Source organism: Protopterus annectens, chromosome 10.part0, assembly GCF_019279795.1.
Source record: "Protopterus annectens isolate FY-2018-M chromosome 10.part0, PAN1.0, whole genome shotgun sequence".
Lineage (NCBI taxonomy): Eukaryota > Metazoa > Chordata > Ceratodontiformes > Protopteridae > Protopterus > Protopterus annectens.
Window position 1 is genome coordinate 1,427,462,169 of NC_056744.1, and position 24,515 is coordinate 1,427,486,683.

Here is a 24,515-nt window from a genome sequence, read left to right on the forward strand (position 1 = left end):
TTATCTGTGAGGTAAGCACCTTAACCATTATGCCAGCTCTCCCATATGCACCAAAAATAGAAATTGTTTTTAAACTTCTCATTATTTTTGGCACAGACAGAGACTGCCTTATCAATATAACTATTTAATTCGGAGCAGAAGTCAGAGGTATAAACAGTGGCTTTAGCAATGGAATCCATGAGAGGAGGATTACAGTGGAATTAATTTAGGTCATCGAGTAACTGAAGAAGGTTTGTGTTTTATGAAGCTCCTAAACACAATGGTATTTGCAGGGAAAGTACCACCAGTTTTAAAAGAAAAGATCTTTAATGGTGGTAACTAATCTTCTTAAGGGTGGTTTGAATACTTGGGAGTTAACATTTACATAAATAATATTTCGAATAAATTCAATCAAGAATGGCAAGACAAGCCAGTGCTGGTGGTTTATGGGAATAAAGTCCTGACTATGGACCAAAGCACCCTCAAGTTTAGCAACTGTCATGCCTGACACAGATGGTGGAGGGCTTGGGTGGGCATGGCTGGCTGCAGACACTGCCAACTCCCCCCTAGAAGGAGAGAAAATGATGCAGAGCCATGGTGGTTTGGGGATAGGAGTTTGATTCACCAAAGCATCAATACATGACAGCCTTCACAGTGAATATGCAAAGGCATGCACTTCCAAGTGGTAGGGATTGTAAGCCACTGCAGTGACATGGTTCACTCCTCCCTCATCCCTGGTTAGGCTCCTTCAGACAGCTCTTGCTTTGGGTCTGGGTGGTATTCCCGGAGCAAAGGAATGAATGAACACAGTGTGACTAAGGAGAAGTTTGACATCTGGCAAATTCAGCAGTGAAAATCACCTAGAAGAAGAAAAATAATGCACGTTATACATAGGGTGACAGTTATCAGGGCTACTGGGGTCTAAACATAGCTTCTCAAGGGCCAGAACAACCAAAGCACCCCTTACAAGAGAAGGAGCAATTAAGGTTCTCAAATAGGATTCAAAAATCTGATGGCTATAACTAAGAATTGGCTAAAACCCCCAACTGCGTGAAACTGAAATACTGTTCCCTGTTTACCACCTCTTTGGAAATTAGAGAGCACGTGAAGGAGATGGTGGTATATAGTTCATTATTTAGAACATATTTCTTTACACTAGATACACTCCTCAGTTATTCTCATTTGCATTCATCAGTTGTCCCTTGATCACATTTAAATGAGTCAAGAGAAATAAATCATACTGGGATATATTTATTTCTCTTCAGACTCGCTTAAAGATACTGGGTCTACTTCATTTTGCTGAAAACTCATTTCACTGAATCTCAGTTGCCTAAGCACAATTCATTGAAAGCTCACTTCAATAAAAACTCATTTGACTGAAACTCATTTTGTCGAAAGTTATATATGGCCTTTTCCACACTGTAGTGCGATCCTGGAGTTAGTATAAAAAGTAAGGGGGGATGTGGGGGACACAGCCCTCCCACAATGGGGTGGAGTGGGAGGTGTTGCCTCCCACCTTTTTTAAATGTTTTAAACCACAGACATGGATACTTACAAATCCAATGAATAACACTTTCCAGAAGACAATATATACCCAAACTATGTGGGGGGCTACACCCCCTCTGACGCAATGTGGGGGGCTGTGCCCCCTACACCCCCTCTTACTTTACATACTAACTCCAGGATTGCACTACAGTGGGGAAAAGGCCATATAAAACTTTTGATGAAGGGGTAATGCTACTCAATGCTAGAAGTCTAAACCTCAAAATGCATTCACTCGAGGCATTCCTTAAAATGGAGAACATTGACATCTGTGCAGTGACAGAGACCTGGTTCAAGGCTCCAGAGAGCGCCCCTGCATTACCAGGCTATAATTCATACCACACCTTTTGGCCACCTAACCTGGACCGAAACACTAAAGGTGGAGGCGTGTCTATATTCATTAAGGATATCCACACCTCCAGGCTAGTTGCTCAGCATAATGCTTCCGAGATTATCCAAGTGGAACTAACTCTGGGCAAGACTGCAATCCAAATTATAACTTGCTACAGATCCCCCACCATGCCCCAGGATTCCCACTCCTCATTTCTTGATACACTGGAAAATATTAGGGTACAACCCAACACCCTAATAATGGGCGATTTCAACTACCCCACCATTAACTGGGAAAACTACTCATGTACCAACTCTTTTGCTCAACGTTTTTTGGAATTCATAAATTCCAATGCCTTATCAACTTATCCACACCCCCACCAGGGGCAGCAATATCCTAGACCTAGTCATTACCAACATGGGCGACCGGTGTTCCACACCAGAGGTCAATTCCTTGTTGGTCAGATCCGACCACAAGCTAATCGGTCTAGACATCCACATCTCGCTCCCACCCCCCATTAGGGAAACCACCGTAAAAAATTTCTCCAAAGCCAACTTCACGCTTCTTAAGACAGAGGTGGCAAACTTAATGACACCCATGCAGACAGACAATAGAGGTACGACTGCTGAATCCTACACAAATGCACTTTATAAGCACTTACACGAGTGCATGGATCGTGCTATCCCTAAAAGAACCAAGATGCTATCCTCCAAAAAAAGGAAGGCAATCTGGTGATCCCCTACCATAAACAAACTCTACAACAGAAGAAAGAAACTGTTGCAAAAAAGAGTAAAATCCCATGACTGGAAAAACTCCCTGGTCAGCCTCAGTAAGAGTCTGAGATCCCTCATAAAATCCTCCAAAACTAGTTATGAAAACAAAATCGCCACTGATTCAAAGACAGCCACAAAGCATTCTATAGCTATGTTACGAATCTCAATGGCAACACTCAGATCTGCTCTGAGTTACAGCACAATGGCACTAAATATACAGACCCAACTGATATTGCCAACATTCTGGCAGATAGGTTCAGTGCTATCTCCCCCCCCCACTCCCTAAAGGGCCCATGTCTATACCGAAAGAATGCAAAGTTCCTGTAATCACGGCTGCACAGGTAAAAGCCATACTCTCCAAAGCCAAGGACACAGCATCCATGGGACTTGACAACATCCCAGGCTGTGTTCTACATGAACTACAGAATGAACTGGCACCCCACCTAAGCACCATGTTCAATCATAGCCTCACCTCAGGCTTTGTGCCCACTGAATGGCGCACAGTGACGGTTATCCCACTCCACAAAGGGAGAGCCACCACGGACCCGGGGAACTACCGACCCATTAGCCTAACGAGCCTGGTCTGCAAGGCCATGGAACGTATCATCATGAAACGGTAATCTCCAAACTCTGGACCCCACCAAGTTTGGGTTTGTAAAACGCAGGTCATGTTTCCTAAACCTGATTGACTTCTTTGAAGCAGTCACCAAAGCCGTAGACGAGGGTAAGGTGGTTCACACAGCCTATCTAGGTCTTGCTTTTGACACCATCCCTCACTCTGGAATTATAGATAAACTCACTAAACTAGGTATAAATCCCTATGTCACAAGATGGGTTGCCAACTGGCTCACTGACAGAACCCACACTGTGAAAGTAGCAGACTCCAAATCTGACTTCAGACCTGTGACAAGTAGTAGAGTACCACAGGGTTCAGTCCTGGGTCCTCTCCTGTTTGGTATCTACTTTTCTGAAGTACAGGCTAACACAGAAGGTCTTTGGCTAACAAAGTTTGCAGATGACTGCAAACTAGGAGCCATAATTGAAAATCCTAACAATGTGGACATCCTACAAAAGGGCCTCACTGAAACAGATGCCTAGTATCAAAGCCATGGTCTCAAGCTCAATGCCAAAAAGTGCATTGCCATCCCCTTTGGTAAAAACTCTGTACCCATGAGCCACCACATAGGTGGTAGTCTACTTAACATCGAAAGTGTGATAAGAGACCTTGGGACACAGGTGGACAGTAGTCTCTCCTTTGATAATCACACTGCCACATTAGTCAGGAAATCCTTCTATGTGGCACACCTCATCACAAAAGGTTTCTCATCCAGAAAAAAAGAGGTCATTGTTCCCCTCTACTCATCACTCATTAGACCCATTATAGAGTAGAACGCCCCCTTTGGTATGTACCTCACAAGACATCTACAACAACTGGAAAGGCCGCAGAAATACCTCACAAAGAGGATTACCAGCCTCAAACAGATGCCCTACGCAGACCGTCTCAAAAATCTCCAGCTTTACTCCGTCGTATATCGCCTACTCAGAGGCAATCTCTGCCTAACATACAAAGCTATGTCAAAACCAGAGCTGTTGGGCATGCTCCACTTAAAGAAATCCCAATCCCTCCGAGCTGCATGCTCTAGGGACCTAAACCTTGTCACCACAATAAACGGAAAATGCTGGAGGGATAGATTCATGTCCCAGAGACTTCCCATACTCTGGAATAAACTACTTGTCTATATCAAACAAAGCTCCTCATTAGCACTCTTTAAGAAAAATCTTGATGATTGGATGGGAAATAGGAAATTCACCCTGGAGATCACCTCTGTGGCTCTGCTCGACAGGGGCACAGGAAAATAATTTTCTTGGGTGGCGAAAGCCAGGATACCTTTTTGGCTAGGCTTGTATACGCCCTAGGGCCGATAGCCTAGTACCTACCTATGAACCTATGAATTTTAGTCAAATGAGTTTTCAGTGAGGTGAGCTTTCAGTGAATTGTGCTCGGGCAACTGAGTTTCAGTGAAATGAGTTTTCAACGAAATGAAATAGACCTAAGATACCATGGATTACCATCTTTGTTTTTACTCCCCTTCAGTGATTGTTAAGCTTGCCCTCCTGGCTGCTTTACTGAACTAGTCACTCACCCTAGGTGAAAGCACTATGGATCACTCATTCCCTGGGAATGAGGAATGAGCATATTGGGAATGGTGCCATCATTCTGAGGAGGATTTTTCTTTGCATTCCTGATTTCCAATGCATGCTTGTTAGCATCCAAGGGGTTGGTATGCAGAGGGATTTTCTACTCAGTAACACTCTCTGCATAATGTGATCAATTAGCCCTACCTGCCTTGTAGTCAACCTCTCCCACTTGATCCTTGGTCTTCATTGGCTATTCTACTGCAGATAGTATGGCCATGAGCAAACAACCCCTTTCTACTCCTCCGAAGATAGATGAGCAGGCTGCTTATGCCGCATCATTTCTCTCCTACTTTCAGTTCCTAACCAAGCTGCTAATTAAACTTGAGTTGCCTAGGTCATAGACAGGATTTTCTCTCTCTACACAAATGGACTTACTTCTCACATTGATTTTTATTTAGTTAGCTAATTCATTTTGCAATAGAGTTCCATGTCAGTGTTTATGTTTATCTGGCCTCTTTGGCAGTGTGGCTCCTCTATAAGCCTTATCTTTCCTCTTTGTCAAGTATGTGCCTTAGACATATTTCAGAAATACCCAGTACTTTCACCTTTCAGTGCTAGCAACTATCAGAACCTGGTGAGGAAGTGACCCAAAGAATTGCCCCTACTGCCAGCAAGGGAATAAGTGCTTATAATTACACTACAACCCTAAGCCTTACCCTTGCATAATGGCCTCATTGAGCATGGCCAGGGAGACGCATCTGCCTGGACCCCAAAACAGACACCCTTTACTATCTGCCCCCCTCTCCTCTCTGACATACCTTTACTGCAAGAGCTAACCTCCAACAAGGCCCATGAGATCCTCCCAGAAATGGCACACCCATCGTCCCTTACTTGTACCATCAAGCTGCTAATTAAACTCTGGTTACCTGGGTTATAGTCAGGGTCTTATCCCTCTATGCCAGCTGTGAGGCTTTCCCTCATGTTTTATTGATACCATCCATAATTAAATTTATTTCGTTTTTACTTATTTATTGACATTTGTTTACCTGGAAAGTCTGACTGGATAATTTTATCAGTTTTAGTGGAGATCTGAGGAGAAAAGCTCCACAAATAAAAGAACAGAAAATACATATACATAGGTAAACATTTACATCATATAACAATATACGGTAAATACAGAGATTAATACAAATATTAATACACATGACATGTATTTCACATATATTTATTTAGTATTAATGACAGTATATCATGTAGCACTCACTCATAAAGCAAATGTCAGAGTGGAAAAAATTCAAACATTGGATAAGGAGGAGAACAGGAAGAGAGTGAGAACAAGTATTTGTTAAGGTAATAAGTGGTATAAGTATGGCAGGCAGGAGAAATAATGAGCAAAAGCAAGATTAGGAGTAAGGAAAATAAAAGCAATGAAGAGGAGAGAGCAGATGTATACAGGTGTTAGAGAAGGAGGAGCTTCAATTTTAGCAAGGAGAGCAGCAACAGCAAAGCCAGGACAGCCAGAAAGGATGAAATGCTATGCATCACCCTGGATTAGTGAAGGGATCATATTCCAGTCTTTTGCTACACAGTGTGATCACAGATTTTGACTGCAGTTTTTCTAAGGCCTACAGATGTCAAGCAGATTTTTGTCAGAAGTCAAAGGTGACGACTTAGGAGGAAGTGGTGAAGAATTGTACTTATGGCTGGGCACGAAATAGGACTAAATATAATTTTGTGCAAGTTGGGTACAATTTAGTTTGTGGGATAATTCAAGTCAATTAAGAGTTTTTAGTATAGAACAGTGATGGACGGCCATGGTGGTGCAGTGGTTAGCATTGCCGCCTCACAGCAAGAGGTTCTCCGGTTCGATCCTCAGCTGGGCTGCCTTCTGTGCAGAGTCTGCATGTTCTCCCTGTGGTCGCGTGGGTTTCCTCCAGGTGCTCCGGTTTCCTCCCACATCCCAAAGACATGCAGCAGGTGGATTGGACACTCTAAATTGGCCCTAGGTGTGAGTGCGTGTGTGTGTGTGTGTGCCTTCTGTGGAAGGTTGGGCGCCGGGCTGGCAACTCGACACTGTAAAACTCCGCTGCCAATCATGAGCGGACAGCTGATCCACTGTGGCGACCCCTAACCGGGAAAAGCCGAAAGAAGAAGAAGTATACAACAGTGATGTGTTCTGTGACATGTATGAGCTGCAAATCTAGATACCTTGTTAAATCATTGTTCTAGTTTAGATTTTAGGAGGCGTGGAGGTTAGTCAAAATGGGAGAACCGTGTAATAGAGAGGTGGGTAGGTATGTAGTGGCAAGAATGACTCAGATAGATGCAGAACAAAATGTCTCTATACAGCATTCCAAATTTTTTGTGAGTTTTTTTAATATTGCCCTGTATGTGGAGGTCATATTTGAGGTGGTCATCTAGTGCAACTCCCAGCTGTATTTTTCTCATGGTCAAGAAATCATGTTAGTTTATAACCAAAACCACGCAGTAATAGGTACTGTAGGAGACAACACCTCATCATGATCTGGTCTAAAATCCAGAAGTTTAAATAACAAAAAACACACACACACACACACACACACACACACACACACACACACACACACACACACACACACACACACACACACACACGCAAACAATACAACAAAGGTCACAAAGATAACTCCACCAAACCCAAAAAGGCATTTTTGGATTTTAAACCAGATCGTGGTGAGGTGTTGCCTGTAGTCTCCTACAGCACCTATTACTGCATGGTTTTGGTTACTCTATTTTGACTTTTGGGTACTGTCTCTCCCCCATTTTTTATTGTGGTTTTACATTACTATATGACCTTAACACTGACCTGATAAAAATCACTGATAACCACTCATACTCGTACAACTCTTCTGCCTTATACAGCTGATTACTTCAGCCAAATGAACTAACTTCATAGGTAGAGAAATCGCCCCAGACTAAGTATTAAAATTACAACCTGAAAACTTTACTACAGATAGCATACCATTTGAGTCACTCATTGACCACGAAGATACAGTTTCACTTAAAAACAAAACTCACACACTAGCCACTCATAGGTATACACTTTTACACAACACAAAACATTTAAACACAGACACATTTACACATTCATGGGCTACAGGCATTTCTTCAGCCTAAAAGTAATCAGAACAGGATTCACAAATAACAGTCATATTCCAATTTCGTCACAGGAGATTGTGCTTTAAGCATGGTTGTGGATCTGCAGGAGTAAAGTCTCCTTTTAACTCCAAAGTTGTGTGATCATGGAGTTAGTATATTTAGACACAAAAAGGTGTGATAGCTTCTATAATGGAAAAACAAGATTTTTTTTTTGTTTTATTGCAAAAGTTAAAACTGTTTTTGCCACCTGGTTCTGTGGCACAGAGAGATAAAGCTCTAAGACTTAGAGTAACAATTAGCAGTTCAGGCACTGGAAAAGTTATTAGCATGGGAGTGTGCGGCTTACACTGGCTTGCCCATCTTATGGGGACACAGATGATGGACCCAGTTGGCCAATTTCTCTGATGCAAGTGGAGGACTTGCACAATCACAAAGACCACTGGACCACAGGATCTGGGCTTAGTGGTCCCAAGCTCAAAACAGTAGCTCTCATGGGATGCATGCAGGGGAGCATGCACACACTGGGGACAGCACATAATATCCCCACCGTGAAGAGGGTTGTTCATGTTAACTACCAGATGGCGGAATTAGGGCTATGCATGAATACTCCCTTCATGTTTTCCTGTGTGATGGATGTGCCACAGATTATTCACATCTGCATACGGGAATGAATGAGAAGTGGTGGAAGCTCGATGGTTGACACACATGATACCACAGAAATCATGTAGGAAAGTAAATTATCTATTGGCAACTTTGTTCACATAGTACTTGTGATGCAACTCAACTTGAGGAATTAAATGCATGCAAAGATCTACTGCTATTGTGAGGGTAGTCCCACAAATGAGCTATGCTCAGCATATGGATCACTACTGAATTATCATTTAGTATCCAAGAAAAGAATTCTAAAGCAGTTTTCTATCTCAAGGGATTGTGTCATAACCTGCTGGGTAAAGGAGCAGCATTGATACCTGTCCTCTTCCTAGACTGAATGTCTAACTTGTAAGAAGTAAGTATGTTAGTCCAACGACACTCAAGTTGAGATATTTTTAAAGGATGCTGTTACTGCTGTCTCCCCTTATGGAATGTGCTTGTTTCTCCAGAATTCTACCATGACACTCATGATAAAACAATTAGCTAAATCTTTTGAAATAACTTGGCTTAACAAAGGCCTGTCCTGTTTGCCCGATACTAATAATCCATATTTGTTCTTTCTAAATAATAGATAAGCTGCCTATGTACATCCATCAATTAAAAAATCCTCTTCTCCTGGTTTTGAGGTTTGGGTATAATACTGGCATCTGTGTGGTTTAATTCAAAGTAAGTTCTGGTACCATCTTAGGCACAAAGGAGAGTAGTTTTAACGCTTACTATGACCTCATGAAATACCATGTAGGGTTGAAAGAGTGTTCTGGCAAATTGGATCTATATCATGTCAGCTAAACGGCATTACAGCGAATACTGTTTCACCGACACATACTGACCGAAATTGGAAAAGAAAGAAAGCTCAGGTCAGTGATTTCTTTCCCAGGGAAAGAAATTGCTTGGCCTAAGCTGTGCCATTGCCCTTTACCCGACTGTAGTGCGATCTCGGAGTTGGTATATTTAGTTAGAGGGGTGTGGGGGGTGAAGCCCCCCCATTTTTGTAATGTTTTAAGTGGTATGTTTTGTTTCGTTAGTTCACCAATTTTTGTCCATGGGGGGAAAAAAAAAAAATTCGGTGAACTGGGGTTTCGTTCTTTTAAGATTTCAGTCTATGTGTGTTGGCGAAACGGTATTCGGTGTAATGCCATTTCACTGACATAATATAGACCCACCAGATTTACTAGTCATAAAGACCTTCCAGTGATAAAAACTTTAGGGGCACCCAGGCACTGCATTCAAAGGGAAATAAGGTTAACTCCTCCGCCACACAATTTAGGTATCAAGGGGAGGGGAGGAGATATGATTCCTGGTAGTCCCTCGCAGGGTAACTGATGTGCGGGACCCGATTTAAAAAACTAGAGTGGGTGGACAAGGGATGAGGAATGCACAGAAATTTAGGCTGTAACTCTGACAGGTGCACTTTTACTGATACATAAGATAACTCATTGAGCAATAGTCCCACTAGATACTGTAGGATTACAAAGGTCTATATGTTTTGAAGTCTCAATATGTGAGATACCTTAAACAGCAAACGCAGACCCATTTCATTTTGAACAGGTATGACTTCAAGGTGCTTGGCTTCCTAGCCTCATACATAATGCATAGCACATTTCTGAAAAAGGATTTTTGGAAGGCATTGCACTAACAGCAGCCACACTGCTTATTTAATATTCTTTAGATTTGGGTGGACTAGTGACCCATTTTGAGTAAGGAGGGTGTGAAATGTTAGTAAAAGTAAGGGAACCTAGTTGCTCATCTGGATTATCTGAGGTAACTATGGTTTCCATGGCCACAAAGGACCTATTAGAATGAGCCTTGCTCTTTTTTTCTTACCTTCTGGAGCAACCTGAGAAGGCTCAAGATGGGTGGAAATATATGAAGGTGTGGTCATGCTCACTGCTCAGGCTGCTCTGGATGTGAATATGGTAATTCAGTGGAGGTGTAAACAGATCTATCATTGGGGTTCCCCATCTCTATACTAGATTTTGGAAAACCTGACTATCTAATCTCCATTTGTGGAGGCTGAAGGAGTTGACAATAACTGTCATTTTAGGGTGCATGCTGTCAGGGGATAGAGGCTTTGTTTGGAGGTCAGATAGCAGGTCATCATTTCTAGTCTGTACAGTAGGTAAGAATGGACGGGTCTATATTATAACATCAAAGTTTTTAAACATCAAATGTTATAATATCGAACCCGTAATGTCGAACTCTGAAAACAGCGAAGGTGCAGGACACCGAATTCTTTCCAAGGGAAAGAATTCGGTGGGCCGTTGCTGTGGCTTCGCTGTTTTCAGCGTTCGATATGTTGGAACGTTACGGGTCGGGTTCAGGTAAGTGTGCTATTGTCTGTAGGTTAGGGTTAGTGGGTGAGTTAGGGTTAGGGAGCGGGTCAGGTAAGTGTGCGGCTGTGTGGACGTTAGGGTTAGGGGGCGGGTTACGTGAGTTAGGGTTAGGGTGCGGGTCAGGTACGTGTGCGATTGTGTGTAGGTTGGGGAGTGGGTTAGGGTGCGGGTCAGGTAAATGTGCGGTTGTGTGTAGGTTAGGGGGCGGGTTAGGTGAGTTAGGGTTAGGGCGCTAGTGAGGTGAGTGTGCGATAGTGACAGACCTTAGGGTTGGGTTAAGGTAACTGGATAGCTAGTAGTGTATGCAAAGTTTAGTTTAGGTTTAGGTGTAGGAATTTAAGTGTATGTGTGTGGATTGCTGTTTTTTGTGTGTGTTTGTGTTGTGTGTATGTTTCTCGGAATAGCGATTTTTTTCCCTGGGAAAAAATTTGGTATTCTGACTGTTCAATGTTTTCAGATTTCGGTGTTTGGGGTTCGATATTATAACATTCGATGTTTAAAAACTTCGATGTTATAATATAGACCCGAATGGACATGCCTCAGTAATGTATCATATAACTACGGTATTGTCTGCCACTGTCTTCGGTGTGCCTGGGTGCCACACAGTACTGAATGTCAACAGGACCAAAATAAATGTCACTGAGGTATCTGTTATCATGGTCTACATAGTCTTTACATCCCATGACTGATCAACAAATGCTAACACCACCAGATGAATTTCTTCTTTAAAGAAGATTTTACTGACAATGTTTTCCAAGGGGTACTTTTACTGATCCCACAAATTCTCAAGATAATACAGTGTTTTCCTTATGTGGAATCTGGCCACAGATGCCATCAGGATAGCAGCCAACATGTACAGTACACCAATTTTTCAGAAACGTTTTGGCTGGCATGTATGTCATTTTCTCTTTTGTGTCAGCTATGACATCCAAGAAGATCTTTAAGGTCCCTGCTTGTCAGTCTTGATTTTATTTTTCAAAGAGAACCCAACATAGTCCAGCTTCAATTCCTTCCCATGTTTGTGCTTGGATCAGTCATCCAGAGAGGTATAAATATGAATCCTTCTGGTCGTTTGGGAGCAAATTCAGTTGTCAAGTAAAACATTTGGTGAATGCTCTGGGTACAGCAGGCATATCAAATGGCAAGGGGGTGAACTGAAAGTGCTTTTGTCTTACCTTGAATAAGAGCTGCCTTTGACCCTTATGGACAGAAATATATAAGTAAGGGAAGGTATGTGTGAAGAGTTAATTTTTATTTATTTATTTGACATTTTTTAACCGGGAAAGCCCGACTTGGAACAAAGCCAATTTTCAGCAGAGACCCCGGAGAGAAACACTCTAGACGTATGTCTTTGTAACATGGAAGGAAACCGTACCCGGAGGAAGCCCACACGAATGCAGAGAGGACATGCAGACTCCACACAGAAGGCACCCCCAGCCAAGAATCGAACCGGAGAACCTCTTGCTGTGAGATAGCAATGCTACCGCTGAACCACTGCGCCACCCAAATAAATCCATTAATTTGGTAATCTTCAAATATTCAGTGTGGATATGTTTGGGATGGACCTCCAGAGGACATCTTTCTTTTTAGCACTAGGAACTGCTTGGAACAGAACAATCTTTATCTAAGGATTCCCTTTCTGTGATTTTGCAAAATAGAGGTGTGCTAATTCCATTTGATCTGATGTGATGAGAGGGATTCCAAAAAAAAGAGGAAGGGTTCAGAATTCTCTTTTTAAAAGTACTGATACAAATTCTTTTACGCATTTGTCCAAAGTCAGTTAGAAATAACTTTTCAGAAGTAGCAAAATCTCCTTCTCAAGATGTGGGGAGGGGGACAGTACAGGAAAGAAGAGGCTGGGGAAGGGGTTGTACAGGTAGTAGTAACAGCTGCCATCCTTCGTAAAAGACCTGCCTCTCCTCCTCCTAACTTGCTGCCTACTTGACATTTCCTCTCTGTGCTTCTTTATTTTCAACAGCCTTCTTTAAACCAATTCACCATTACATATGGGAAAGGAAATGTGTGAAAGCTGCTTTAGAGACTCCATATTTCCCCCTCTCTTCAGAATTTTCAAATATTACCTGGGAATGTGAAATCAAACAGCAAATCTTTATCAAATGGGGTAATTAATAACTGCCCCTTAACTTTCACTGGAAGGAGGCGAATCCTAGATAAGTATACATACAGATGACAGACAATGTGTCTGCTGCCTTGCTACTAACATTAGTCATATCATGCATGTATTTAATACAATCCTTACCCACCATGCCTGTCATTTGCATCAGTATACAGATCATGTCCTGTAAAGTCTCATTAGAGATTTAATCTGTCATGTTCTCTACCTCCTTGAAGATAACAGTCTAGCACTCTGCTGTCCATATCACTGTGAAGTATACTTAGTCTTGGAGCTGACCTAAACCATCTAGCAGCATTAAGACATACTACTACTAGGACACTAACTGGGAGCTGGCTTTACTGGACAGGAATGTTGTGAACTTAGCTTGATGGATACATTTTGAAAGGTGTTTACTAAAGGGGGCATACACTGCTGGCTGTGTTTTTTTCCTTATCTAAGAGGCATAAGTACCTTTTATGACATTGACCCCTCTATGGACATCAAAGTTTCTTTGAAAGAGAAGGGTGCCTGATAAGAGTTTCATCATCATTCATGTCATATCCTAGAGGTCAATGATATGTTTTGAACAGGCAAGGTCATCTTCATCTAAATCTGAATCTAAGATATCAGGAGAGGTGAAGCCTCTTTTCTTTCCTTTCTTTTCTACATGGAAGAGACACACTGTCAATGGTAGGGGCTAAGTCAAGAGGAAGTTCATTTTCAGCTATGTGACCACATAATCTCTGGAAAATCTCTTGTAGTCAAAAGAGATACAGGCTGGGGTGGGAGTGGGCACCTGCAAGGTAAACCTCCAGTCCTCAGATGTCTACCCTTGAGGCAATAAGATGGAAGTATCTTCTAAGGGGGCATAGATCTGCCCAAAAACAGGTATTAAGGCCTGGTCTTCTACAGCTTCTCATAATTTTTTTGTATCCCTACAAACTGACTATCAGCTACTTCCTGGTGCCTTTCCACAACTGCCTGGCCTAACTAGCATCCCCAAGGCTTGATCTGCTAGCTTGGGGCCGGTAAGCAGATCAAGGTATCCTAGTGCAGTATTATAAATTTGTCTAGGGAGTGCTTTCGTTAGGCATCCCCAACCCCATATGCACACCAATAACAGGCTGAACTGGGACCTGCAGTGGGCATTATGTCTGCTCAGACCCTCACTTGTGCAGGATACCCACCTATCTTTATGGCAGCACTTAGTGCTGTGGTCTCCCTGGTCTCTAGCAGTGAGAACAACACACTAGTGTGTCCTGATGTGTGCCCCTGTCACATCCCCCAGGTTGGGCATTGCCAAATCCCTCAGCCCATGGGGTCAAGTGCCCAATCTGAAATTCTAAAATGGGTAGCCTGGCCATAGAAAGGGCCTTAACCCTCTATGCCACTAGCATGATACTTCTCAAACAAAAAATAGCATATCCTGCTATTCCTATGTTGTAGCAAAAAAATTAACATTATATATGTCCAGTTCAGGTGTTTGGGAACCAGCACCAAGACCAGATGGCTCAGTTGTTTCTAAAGAGGCTTGGCTGAAAGCAAGAGATGCTATATCACTGCCTTCCTTTGGAGGGGCTAAGACAGGAGGAAATGCAGTAAGTGAAATCTGTAGAACCGGCGACAGAAAAGGAGGTGCCTCACATGGACTATGTCTTTCAGCATCTGCAGGACTAATAGGGTTGCTAAGGCCTCTCTCCTTCTGTTCAGTAGTTCTTTTCAGCAGCAATTTCTTTGGCTTATCCATTTTCTTTTGCCTGTGTTCCTTTGTCAGAGGCTTCACTGACTTTAGGCCACAGTTCTCCTGCTGGAAAAATGAATGGATTCTGTTGTGCCAGAGACAGCACCTTCCTACATTCAAGGAAGGCTAGGAGATTACTGGCCCAAGGAAAAAGCTCTTTGCATAAATGCTGCAAGGTGGTTAAAGAAGTCATCTTTGTGGTTCTTCCTCGGACAAAACTAGCCCTGACAGGGCTACTAATCTTTGGGTGGAATTTGTTTCTCAAAGGCACTCTTGTTGGAGGTAACTTTACTGGACATGTCATTCTCTAGAAGTTACCTGGAAGGAACTGACAGACAGACAAGCATACTGATAACTGATCAATTCATGCTGCAAAAAAGAGTACTGAAGGTAGCACTGGATGATCTGGACTTCAGACGGATTTCCTGGACATGGAGAAAAGTTCATTTTTATTTTTGGGACATTCAAAAGTTTTGGAAGTCAAACTGGAAGGGTAGACATCCACCTCTGGCTAAATCTCATACATAATAAAAGATAATGAAGTAGTAATAACTATACTAAATTATTATAATCATATTATTGTGAACAGAAAGAAAAATATATATCTTTATCTTGAGCTATACCAGGTGTAAGTATGGCAAACTGCACTAAATCAGATATGGACATACCTGTCTTGTTGCCATCGTTTCCATTTTTAGGCGTTTTTCATTTAAATGTACCTGCTGTTCTAGCTGTTCCTTTATTTTGTGTAGCTCTTCTATTTTGGAAGCAGCTTCTTGGTTACAGAATTCTAGAGCTCCTTTCTTTTGAGATTCCGTCTCCTAAAGTAGAAAACAAAATAAGGATTTGTCACAAATTAAAAAGCGAAACATTATTTATAAACAATGTGCAATGCCACCGCAAGAGAGACACTTTTTAGTTTTCAGTCTGGGTGAAAAATCTGATACGAAGTCAGTAACAACATTTATATAAAGGCAGAATATTAAGGTTAGGTGTAGAATTTCAATGAAATAACAGACATATACTGACATTATCAGCTGAGTTGTGCTGCCCACTTCAAATTACCACCATCAAATTTCCCATGCCTTACTTAGAGACTGCAATTATCCGAGTGGATATCACTTTAAGTATAACGAATTTGTACTATCCAAGCAATCAACATTTTGCAATGGAGTTTATGCCTTCTGCAATCCCCATTATGGGAAATTTGCTTGCTCCACAACCCCAGTCTCTAAATACGCTACCACCAAGGCCACAACAGCTCAGAGAAAAAAAGGACATTTAGTTAATACCCTTTTTCTATGACGGTTTGATCTCAATGGTAGTATATTTAAAGATTAGGGCTGTAACAGGAAAGCCCCTGGGGTGAAACACTTGAAAAGCAAACATTTTTAACTACTTCCTGTGGTGATCAAATGCAGGAGGACAATATGTCTGGCCACCTGGGATGTGGAAAGTTAAAAATACACGTGATCTTTGTGTTTGTGTGTAGGGGGTCCTCTTTGGTAGGCCTAAGACTGGAAGATGATTTTGTTACCATCACTCTCGATATTTTTCTGTGAATCTCATGTTCTCAGCGGCACAAGATGCCTCTGTTGGCACAAGCTGTGATGTCAAATGCCACGTAAGGGCAGCATGCACAACCCTTACAACTACTTTCACCTCAACTACTGAGTGAGTACATTCTAAGAATCAAGAAAACAACAAAGTGCATTGCTTTACACAAGGATAATAAAACATATATTGGCCCAATATACAGTGAACACCAGTAGCAGCCACTGGATGAAGAAGCAGTTGGACACAGAAAGACAACATTGCAATAACTATTATAAACCCCAAGCACTGTTAACACATTTGAAGACATAGGGTTCCCATTAAATGATCGAAGATGCATTCTTTCAAATGCGTCTTGATCGAACTTGAAAGCACAAAAAGGCAAAATAGTGAAACGGCATATAAGTGAATTATTTTCCTGGGAAAGATATCGCTTGGCCACTTCCATTACTTTGCCATTTTCGTGACTGTAGTGCGATCTCGGAGTTGGTATATTTAAGTAGAGAGGGTGAAGCCCCCCCACTTTATGTAATGTTTTACAATTGTCTTTTCTTGTTTTGTGGAACAGCGATTTGGAAAAAAATCTCTGTTCTAAGCGTTTGAGATCGTAAGCTTTCGCTTACATGGGTTCGATAAATCATCGTTCACTTTTTTAAGCGTTCGATGATTTAACATAGACCTGAAGACATAGATGCAAGAGGACAGCCAAAAGGCTAAGGTTCAGGAGACTGACTCCTAAAGCATCATAGAAGGTCAGACTATTGCAGTTATAGTCCAAGTGATAATTCTTGATGAAGTTGGAAACTGTTACTAACTAGACACAGCCCAAATGCCTGAAACTGAGACATTTTAAAGAAATCACTGGAAGCAGCCACACCTCTGATGAAATTTTTTTAACAAGGGCATTTTCCAATAAGCAGCAAACCACTGGATAACAAAACAGTTTTATTTTATATATTTTTATTCATAAAGTGACACATTTCAGAGTTGCTGCAATACAGAAAAATGATAAAAACTACAAGTACAGCTAAAGGATATTTGTGTGCATCTGCAAGCTTACATGTATGGATCTATTCTCAAATACTGACAAAACAAAACATTAAAACCCAATAAATGAAACAAAGCAAATAAAAAAAGAAACGCACAGAAATCGCCAAAGGAAAATATATTGCATAATGATTCAATGCAGTAATACAAAGAATGTCCAAAACTCCAAAGCGGCTATGCTTGGACAAAATATGTGGAAGATTCCTTATTCTACTGCGTTTTCTTCATTAGCACTCTTCAAGAAAAATCTTGATGAGTGGATGGGAAATAGGAAATACACCCCGGGGATCACTTCTGTGTCTCTGCTGGACAGTGGCACAGGAAAATAACTTTCTTGGGTGGCATAAGCTATGGTATCTTGCTGGCTAGGCTTACATAGGCCCTTGGGCTGATAGCCTAGTACCTACCTATGAACCTATGAGTTTGCCTCTGTACAGGGGTCATAAGTAAATATGTAGAAATTCTGATTCTCATATCCTCCGCCTGTCATTTTTCACACATCAAAGCACAAGATAAAGCATTCAAATCAATAATGCTAAATCTAAGTAAACAACATCTTCTATGCCATGCTTCAATTGGATTATGTGTCTGTGTGAGAATATCTCATAATCTGCAAGTCAAAAATAGACCAAAATGATAGAAGAAGCAAACAAGAAACAGGACTGTACTTTAGTGAGTGTCAAATAAATTGTTAAAATCAGACTGTAAAAATCATTAGGCTTTTCAAAATGACAGTCAATAACACAGGATGCTCAGGTTCACACAATATTGCTTTACTAATGTACATTAGGAGGCAAAAAACTATACAGAAACAAGTATAGAGTTTTGACTAATTACATTCAGGAAATACCCTCAATTATATACCATTTGCAATCAGCTTTTGCCCACCTTACTGACGTGGTCAGTCACAGGGCATTTACATCACTATAGTCCATAATACTTCATTCATAAGAAGATGCTTAGGTAATGTTTTTGGAAACTTTCCCATGAGAATAACACAGCCTTGCGAGGCACCTGGTCCATCATAACGTCTTCCTGTAGATGTTACTTTTTTCAAGGATCTTAGATTAGTTCGAATACAATGGTCAAGTCTTTTCTTAATACGTTCCTTTGTCTCTCTGGCTACCAGCTGTACACTATCTCTGATAGTGTTCACAAGGCCATCCTTCTCGGTGGAAGGAAGAAAGATATACATGCATACATATTTATTTCTCTCTAACCCAGCAGATTATAGATGCTGAAAGACATAAGCTTGCTGAACTGGCTACTGCCAGGGTCAGAGGTTAACCATACTGCAGCTGGTTTCAAGCAATTATATGTAAGATCATTTCTACTGCCATATTGTTAAATAGAATCAAATGCATTACATATTATACTGTTTAAATAGAATCAAATGCATTACATATTATACTGTTTCTAAACTTCACACTACATATATGTTTAAGTACATATTTTTCTAATAATTTATATATGTCTAAGTACATATTCTCCTAACATTCTGTATATGTTTAAGAACATATTTTTCTAACAGTCTGTATATGTTTAAGTACATATTTTTCTAACATTCTCCCTCCTTTTAATGCTTTTCATTCTATTCAGAAACATAAACAACATTATTTCATTTCCTAGTCTCTTCCCCTCTGGAACTTTCAACTAGGCAAGCCATTTGTTTTATATTTCAGAAAGAATTTTATTTGGTATCAATCTTTCAATTTCAAAATCTTGGTAAAAAGTTTCAGTAACAGATATATCAACAAAATCTTTGATTAATCTTTTCATGCAGGGAATTCCACAGTAAACACATGCTCCTATTAGGAGTATACCCACACAAATAGCAATTAAAATGTTTAATAGGATGGAACCCCACCCCCCAAACAGATGCTGGAAAAAGTCCGTCAGTGGGTTTGGGCCCGGTTTAGTCATTGCTGATACTTGCTGAATTACCTCTAGGTGATTATTTGTCTCGTGACGATTCTCAGGGATAAAAGCACAGCATTCTTCTTCGTGTACCACCTCTTGCCGCTAGGGTGAAGTAAAGAGCCATTCGATTTTGTAGCACAACAGTTCTCATTGCATTCAGTTCATCAGTCACCAATTCTAGGGCGGAAAAAGTTGCATTAGTCATTACTTCAAGAAATCTTGACAGCTTCCTCAGCTCCCAGATCGATTTGACTGCTCCATAGGCTGGTAGTATTCCTGCCCAGGATATAACACTGTTGCCCAAGTCCATAAGAGTCAATTTATTTCTGTCTCTTACTGAATTATGGTCTTTTCAACCAGCTTCGATTCTTCCCAACTGGATTTACAGGTTTCTTAACTGGACCTTCAGATTTTCGAGCTGTTTCCCTTACATTTCGTATTTTACCCAAAGGTAATTCTGCAGTATGTCTTATTGCTGGAACCAGATAACCCAAAAAACAACTGCCGGACCAATTCTCAGGTAACCATTCATATGCCTTTTTCCCACAAATAAAATCATTACTTTGGTACTAATACGTGTTATCCCTGCATGAAACATTTTCCTATCTTTAATAGACAATTGTTTAGTTAAGACTGGATTGTCACGTACTGCATTTAATGTAGTTTTCATTGAACTCAGATATGAATCATAGTTAGTATTACAAACAGTACCCCCACTTCTGACTTTAATGTAACATTTATAAGACATTGTTATATTACAATTACTCCAGCCCACCTGGAGGGTATCACTTTTGTAGAAACATACAACTCCTTTTTGTGTGACAGGTAAAAATAAAGCTATTTTGTCCTGTGATCTCACAGTTCCTGTATCAAAAACAAATTTTCCCAAGTCTCATTTATCCCCAGAGGGACAGTGGATATTAACAGTCTTTTATATGCTGTTGGTATAGCTGTACAAACCCAGCAATTTGAAAAGTTCATAGTCTCTGCATACACACGTTTCATGGCCAGGTATGTGTTAAAGTTTGGATGCCAGTCTATAAACAGTTCATCACGTATTCTCACTTTCACTCGTGTGGTTGAGTGCAGGAAAAAACCACAATAAGAGAAAAATTGTCACACTTATAGTCAACAAATGCACAGCCAACAAAATAATTATGCAATAGTTCTGGGGTTGCTCTGCTTTTCTATTTGCTTTACTCTTGGCCATTTTGCCCTTGTATCAAATTGAAAGTTCTTTGTTCTTGTTCTGTCTTTTATCTGAAAAAGAGTTAAACTGCAAAACAGATTTATTCATTAACAGTTTCTTTATATAATTAGCTAATGAACTGTCAGCCTCCTGCTCTGCAGGCATGAGAGCTTTCCACTGAGGCACATAATATGCCCTTCCAAATACTACTTCAAAGGGGGTCAAACCCTTTACATTTGGAACTGTTTTCATGCTCAGCAATGCTAGAGGTAAACAGCAAATCCAATTCTTCTGAGTCTCACTCATCAACTTCCTTAACTTGTTTTTCAAAATCCCATTGTACCTCTCCACCAGTCCTGCTGACTGTGGGTGGTAAGCACAGTGATTTCTTAAGGAAATCCCAAAAAATCTCCCAAGTTGCTGAATTGTCTGATTGACAAAATGTGTCCCATTGTCACTATAGATTCTTTCCGGTATGCCAAATCTAGGAATTATTTCCTTTACTAGGGCCTTTGCCACTGTTGCGGCATCCGGATTCCTGGTTGGAAAAGCTTCTACCCATTTTGAAAACATATCTATGATCACTAAACAGTATTTCTTTCCTTCACATTTATTCAACTCTATGAAGTCCATACAAATAGTATGGAACGGATATGGTGGTGTAGGGAAACTCCCTTGCTTGTTTTTAAATGCTCCTTGTGCATGGTGCTTGTTACAAGTATGACAAGCTGCACAAAATTTTATTGTATAATTTATGTATCCATATGTTTGGAATATTCTATTTACTAACTGTACCATCCCCCCTGTTGAGACATGGCTCTGCCCATGGCTCAACAAAGCTGCATATCTAAATAAATTAGACGGCAATATTGTTTTTTTTTCCCTTTGGAAATGTACAGTCCATTCTCAAAAATTGCACCTTGTTTTACTCATTTTTGTTTTTCTGCTTTTGTAGTAAGCATTTGCATTGTTTTTAACATGTCTAAATCTAAAATCTCAAAGGGTTGTAATTCCTCATTTAAAAATAAAGTTTCTGAGTCTGAGGCTGCTTGCTTTGCAGCTGCATCAGCTCGTGCATTACCTTTTGAAATCTTATCCTGTTGTTTTGTATGAGCTACACATTTACAAATAGCTACTCTGGTAGGCAACTGAATAGATTCTAATAGCTCCAAAATAAATTGCGCATGATTAATAGGTTTTCCACTGGATGTAATCATTCCTCTATTTTCTTCTTTGTTGTGCAAACACATGCACTGTAGAAAAAGCATACTGACTATCAGTATATATGTTCACTTTTTTGCCTTTTACTAAAGTACATGCTCCTGTCAAAGCTACCAGTTTTGCTGCTTGAGCATACAAGTTGTGTGGCAAAGTTTGTGCTTTTAAAATTTTAGTGTCTGTAACTACTGCATACCTCACCAGATTCTTCCCTGTAGGACCCCTTCTGCATGAGCCATTCACGTAATATGTCACCTCAGCATCATCCAAGGGCATATCTGTAAAATCTTGTAACTGTTCATATGAGGTTGGCTCAGCAGTATGATCATACATGAAAGATGTCTAGCAGGAGAAAGGTATGCAACTTTTTCTTGTAGCAGAATTATTGCAACTGCATGAGGCATTCTCAATGTGAGAGGGTGGAATAACACCACTGAGGCTGAAGCCTGCACTGCCATCGCTGCTGCAACTACTGCTTGTACACAGTGAAGCAAAGATTGCACCACTGGGTCTAACTGTGATGAATAGTAAGCTATGGGGCATTGCTTATCCCCATGCTGTTGCTTTAATACTGATGTCATGTACCCTTGCTTACAATCTACGGTCTGAAAGAACCGTTTGTGATAATTTGGAAGTCCTAAAACTAATGAAGAAGCTATTAACTGCTTCAACCTGCAGAAAGTCATTTCTGCTTTTGTTCTCCATTGTAAAATAATTTGGTACCCAGCTCCAACAAAAATTAGTTGTACCTAAGAAAGACATTATTTCTTTCTTAGTTGTTGGTTTGGGTGCTTGCAAAATTGTTGTTTTTTTTTCCTCTTCTCTTTTTTCCTTTATCTAGTATTCTACCTCTATTGGATATCACATATCCCACGTATCTAACCTGTTTTTTCCAAAGTTGTAACTTACTTTTGTTTACTTTGTGTCCTTGTATTACTAAAAATTTTAATAATGCTACTGTATCCACCCTGCACTGCTGCTGGGTGCTGCTAGCAAGATGTCATTTACATAAAGTAAAATTTGACTACCTTCCGGTGGGGTAAACCCTGCCAGGTTGCTAGCCATTTTTTGTGCAAATATTATTGGGCTCTCACAATATCCCTGTGGTAGTCGAGTATATGTATACCTTTTACCCTGAAATGTAAATGCGAACCAATATTGACTATCAGGATGTATAGGTATTGAAAAGAAAGCATTGCTTATATCTACCACGGTAAAATACTTCTATTGTGGCTTTAAATCATTCAACAAGGTATGTGGGTCTGGCACCGTAGGTGCTCTAGGTATTACTGCATTATTTACAGCTTATAAATCTAGTACCATTTGCCATTCCCCGTTTGCTTTTTTAACAGAAAATAGGGGTGTATCACATGGTGAATCAGGAGATTCTACCAGTACTCCTTTTTTGAGTAATGCTGCTATTATAGGCTTAATTCCTACTTCTGCATCCCTTCTCAAAAGGTATTGTCTTTTCTGTGGTCTAAAAGCTGACTTTGGGGTAATTGTAACTGGTCCTGCTGCTTGAATAAGCCCTACATCTAACTTGCCTGTTGACCACAGAGTTGTTGGAATTTTACACAAGGCCTCTTCTTTTTCTTTTAATAAAAAATGCTAATCAGCTGTCCTCACTAGATTGCAAGTGTGCAGCTGTATGTGTCTGTGTCAACCAATTCAGTTTTTGTTTTTGTATCCCTTGTCCTGACATTTCTAAATCAGTCTGTTTTCCCATTTTGTTACCTTTTTTTCTAAGTCTGCCTATTTAACACTTTTGTTTTTTGTCAAGCTGACATGTGGCAGTCTATTGGACTTATACAATCTCATGAATTCCTGAGGTAATGAACAGCTTACTACACTGTTTCCCTCAGTATCCCAACATAAAGTTCGTAATATTAATCTGTCAGCAGGATTTTTTTTCTGAACAATTCTTGCTTATATTTCTTATCAGGTCCTGGTGTGCTACAGTAGTATAGAGTACAATGTAACAAGTGCTGCTGATCAGTGTCAAGGGAGGGTACCTTACTGATGGCTACGTTCATCAGTTCTTTGGTTACTGCCCCTGGACCAGTCATAACTAGGTCCTGGCTGTACCAATAATAGACTTCACCCTCTGATCACGCCACAAAAGCATCCATTTGTCTTTGTGCTTCCATACCCTGCATGGTGGGAACTACTGCCATGCCAAATATCTGCACAAGGTCTCTTCCCAGTAAGTTTACTGGACATTTTGCAGAAACTACAATTTTACTTTTCTGAGTCATACCTGAAACAGGGTCAGTTATTGCTATATCATGGGAGAGTGGTTCCCTGTATAGCTGTCCATTTGCTGCTTTTACTAATATATAATCAGGTGATTCAGAATGTTTTGGTAACTTGGAGGGGTGTATCAAAGTCCGTGACGCTCCTGAGTCACACAGGAATTTGACTTCCCTTCCCTCCACCAGAAGTGTTACTTCTGGTTTTGTATCTGCTAGGTAGAGCGCCAGGCTCAACAATGCTAAATCTAAAATTTCATTTTTATTTTTATCCTCTACATCTGTTTGTACTTCCTCTATTTCCTCTACTACATTCACATTTTCTTTTTGTTTATTAACCTTTCCTGATGATTTTTGATTGTTATTACTATCATATAGTCAGCCCTCATCTCCATTATCTTCTGTCATTGCTTTCTTATTTTCTTTACAGTCCCTAGCTAGATGCCCTTTTTACCTGACTGTAATACAAATACTTCAGCTCCATCTTCAGCAGTGAAGACTTGTGCCCTTTCTTTTCTTTTTACTATTAAAGTGTATTTCAGCACATCTAGCATACTCAAGTAAGACTTGCAGCCTGCTTGTTCAGTGATCT

At 40.5% G+C, this 24,515-nt stretch overlaps 1 protein-coding gene across 1 annotated transcript in view; it reads right to left on the reverse strand.

Annotated features, from left to right (window-relative positions):
- KIF14 (kinesin family member 14) overlaps positions 1-24,515 on the reverse strand; it is a 2,369,812-nt gene that overhangs the window by 755,150 nt on the left and 1,590,147 nt on the right. Inside the window, exon 18 of the mRNA XM_044086046.1 lies at positions 15,412-15,564. Within this exon, the coding sequence (XP_043941981.1) occupies positions 15,412-15,564 (153 nt within the window). The remainder of the gene's footprint in view (positions 1-15,411; positions 15,565-24,515) is intronic.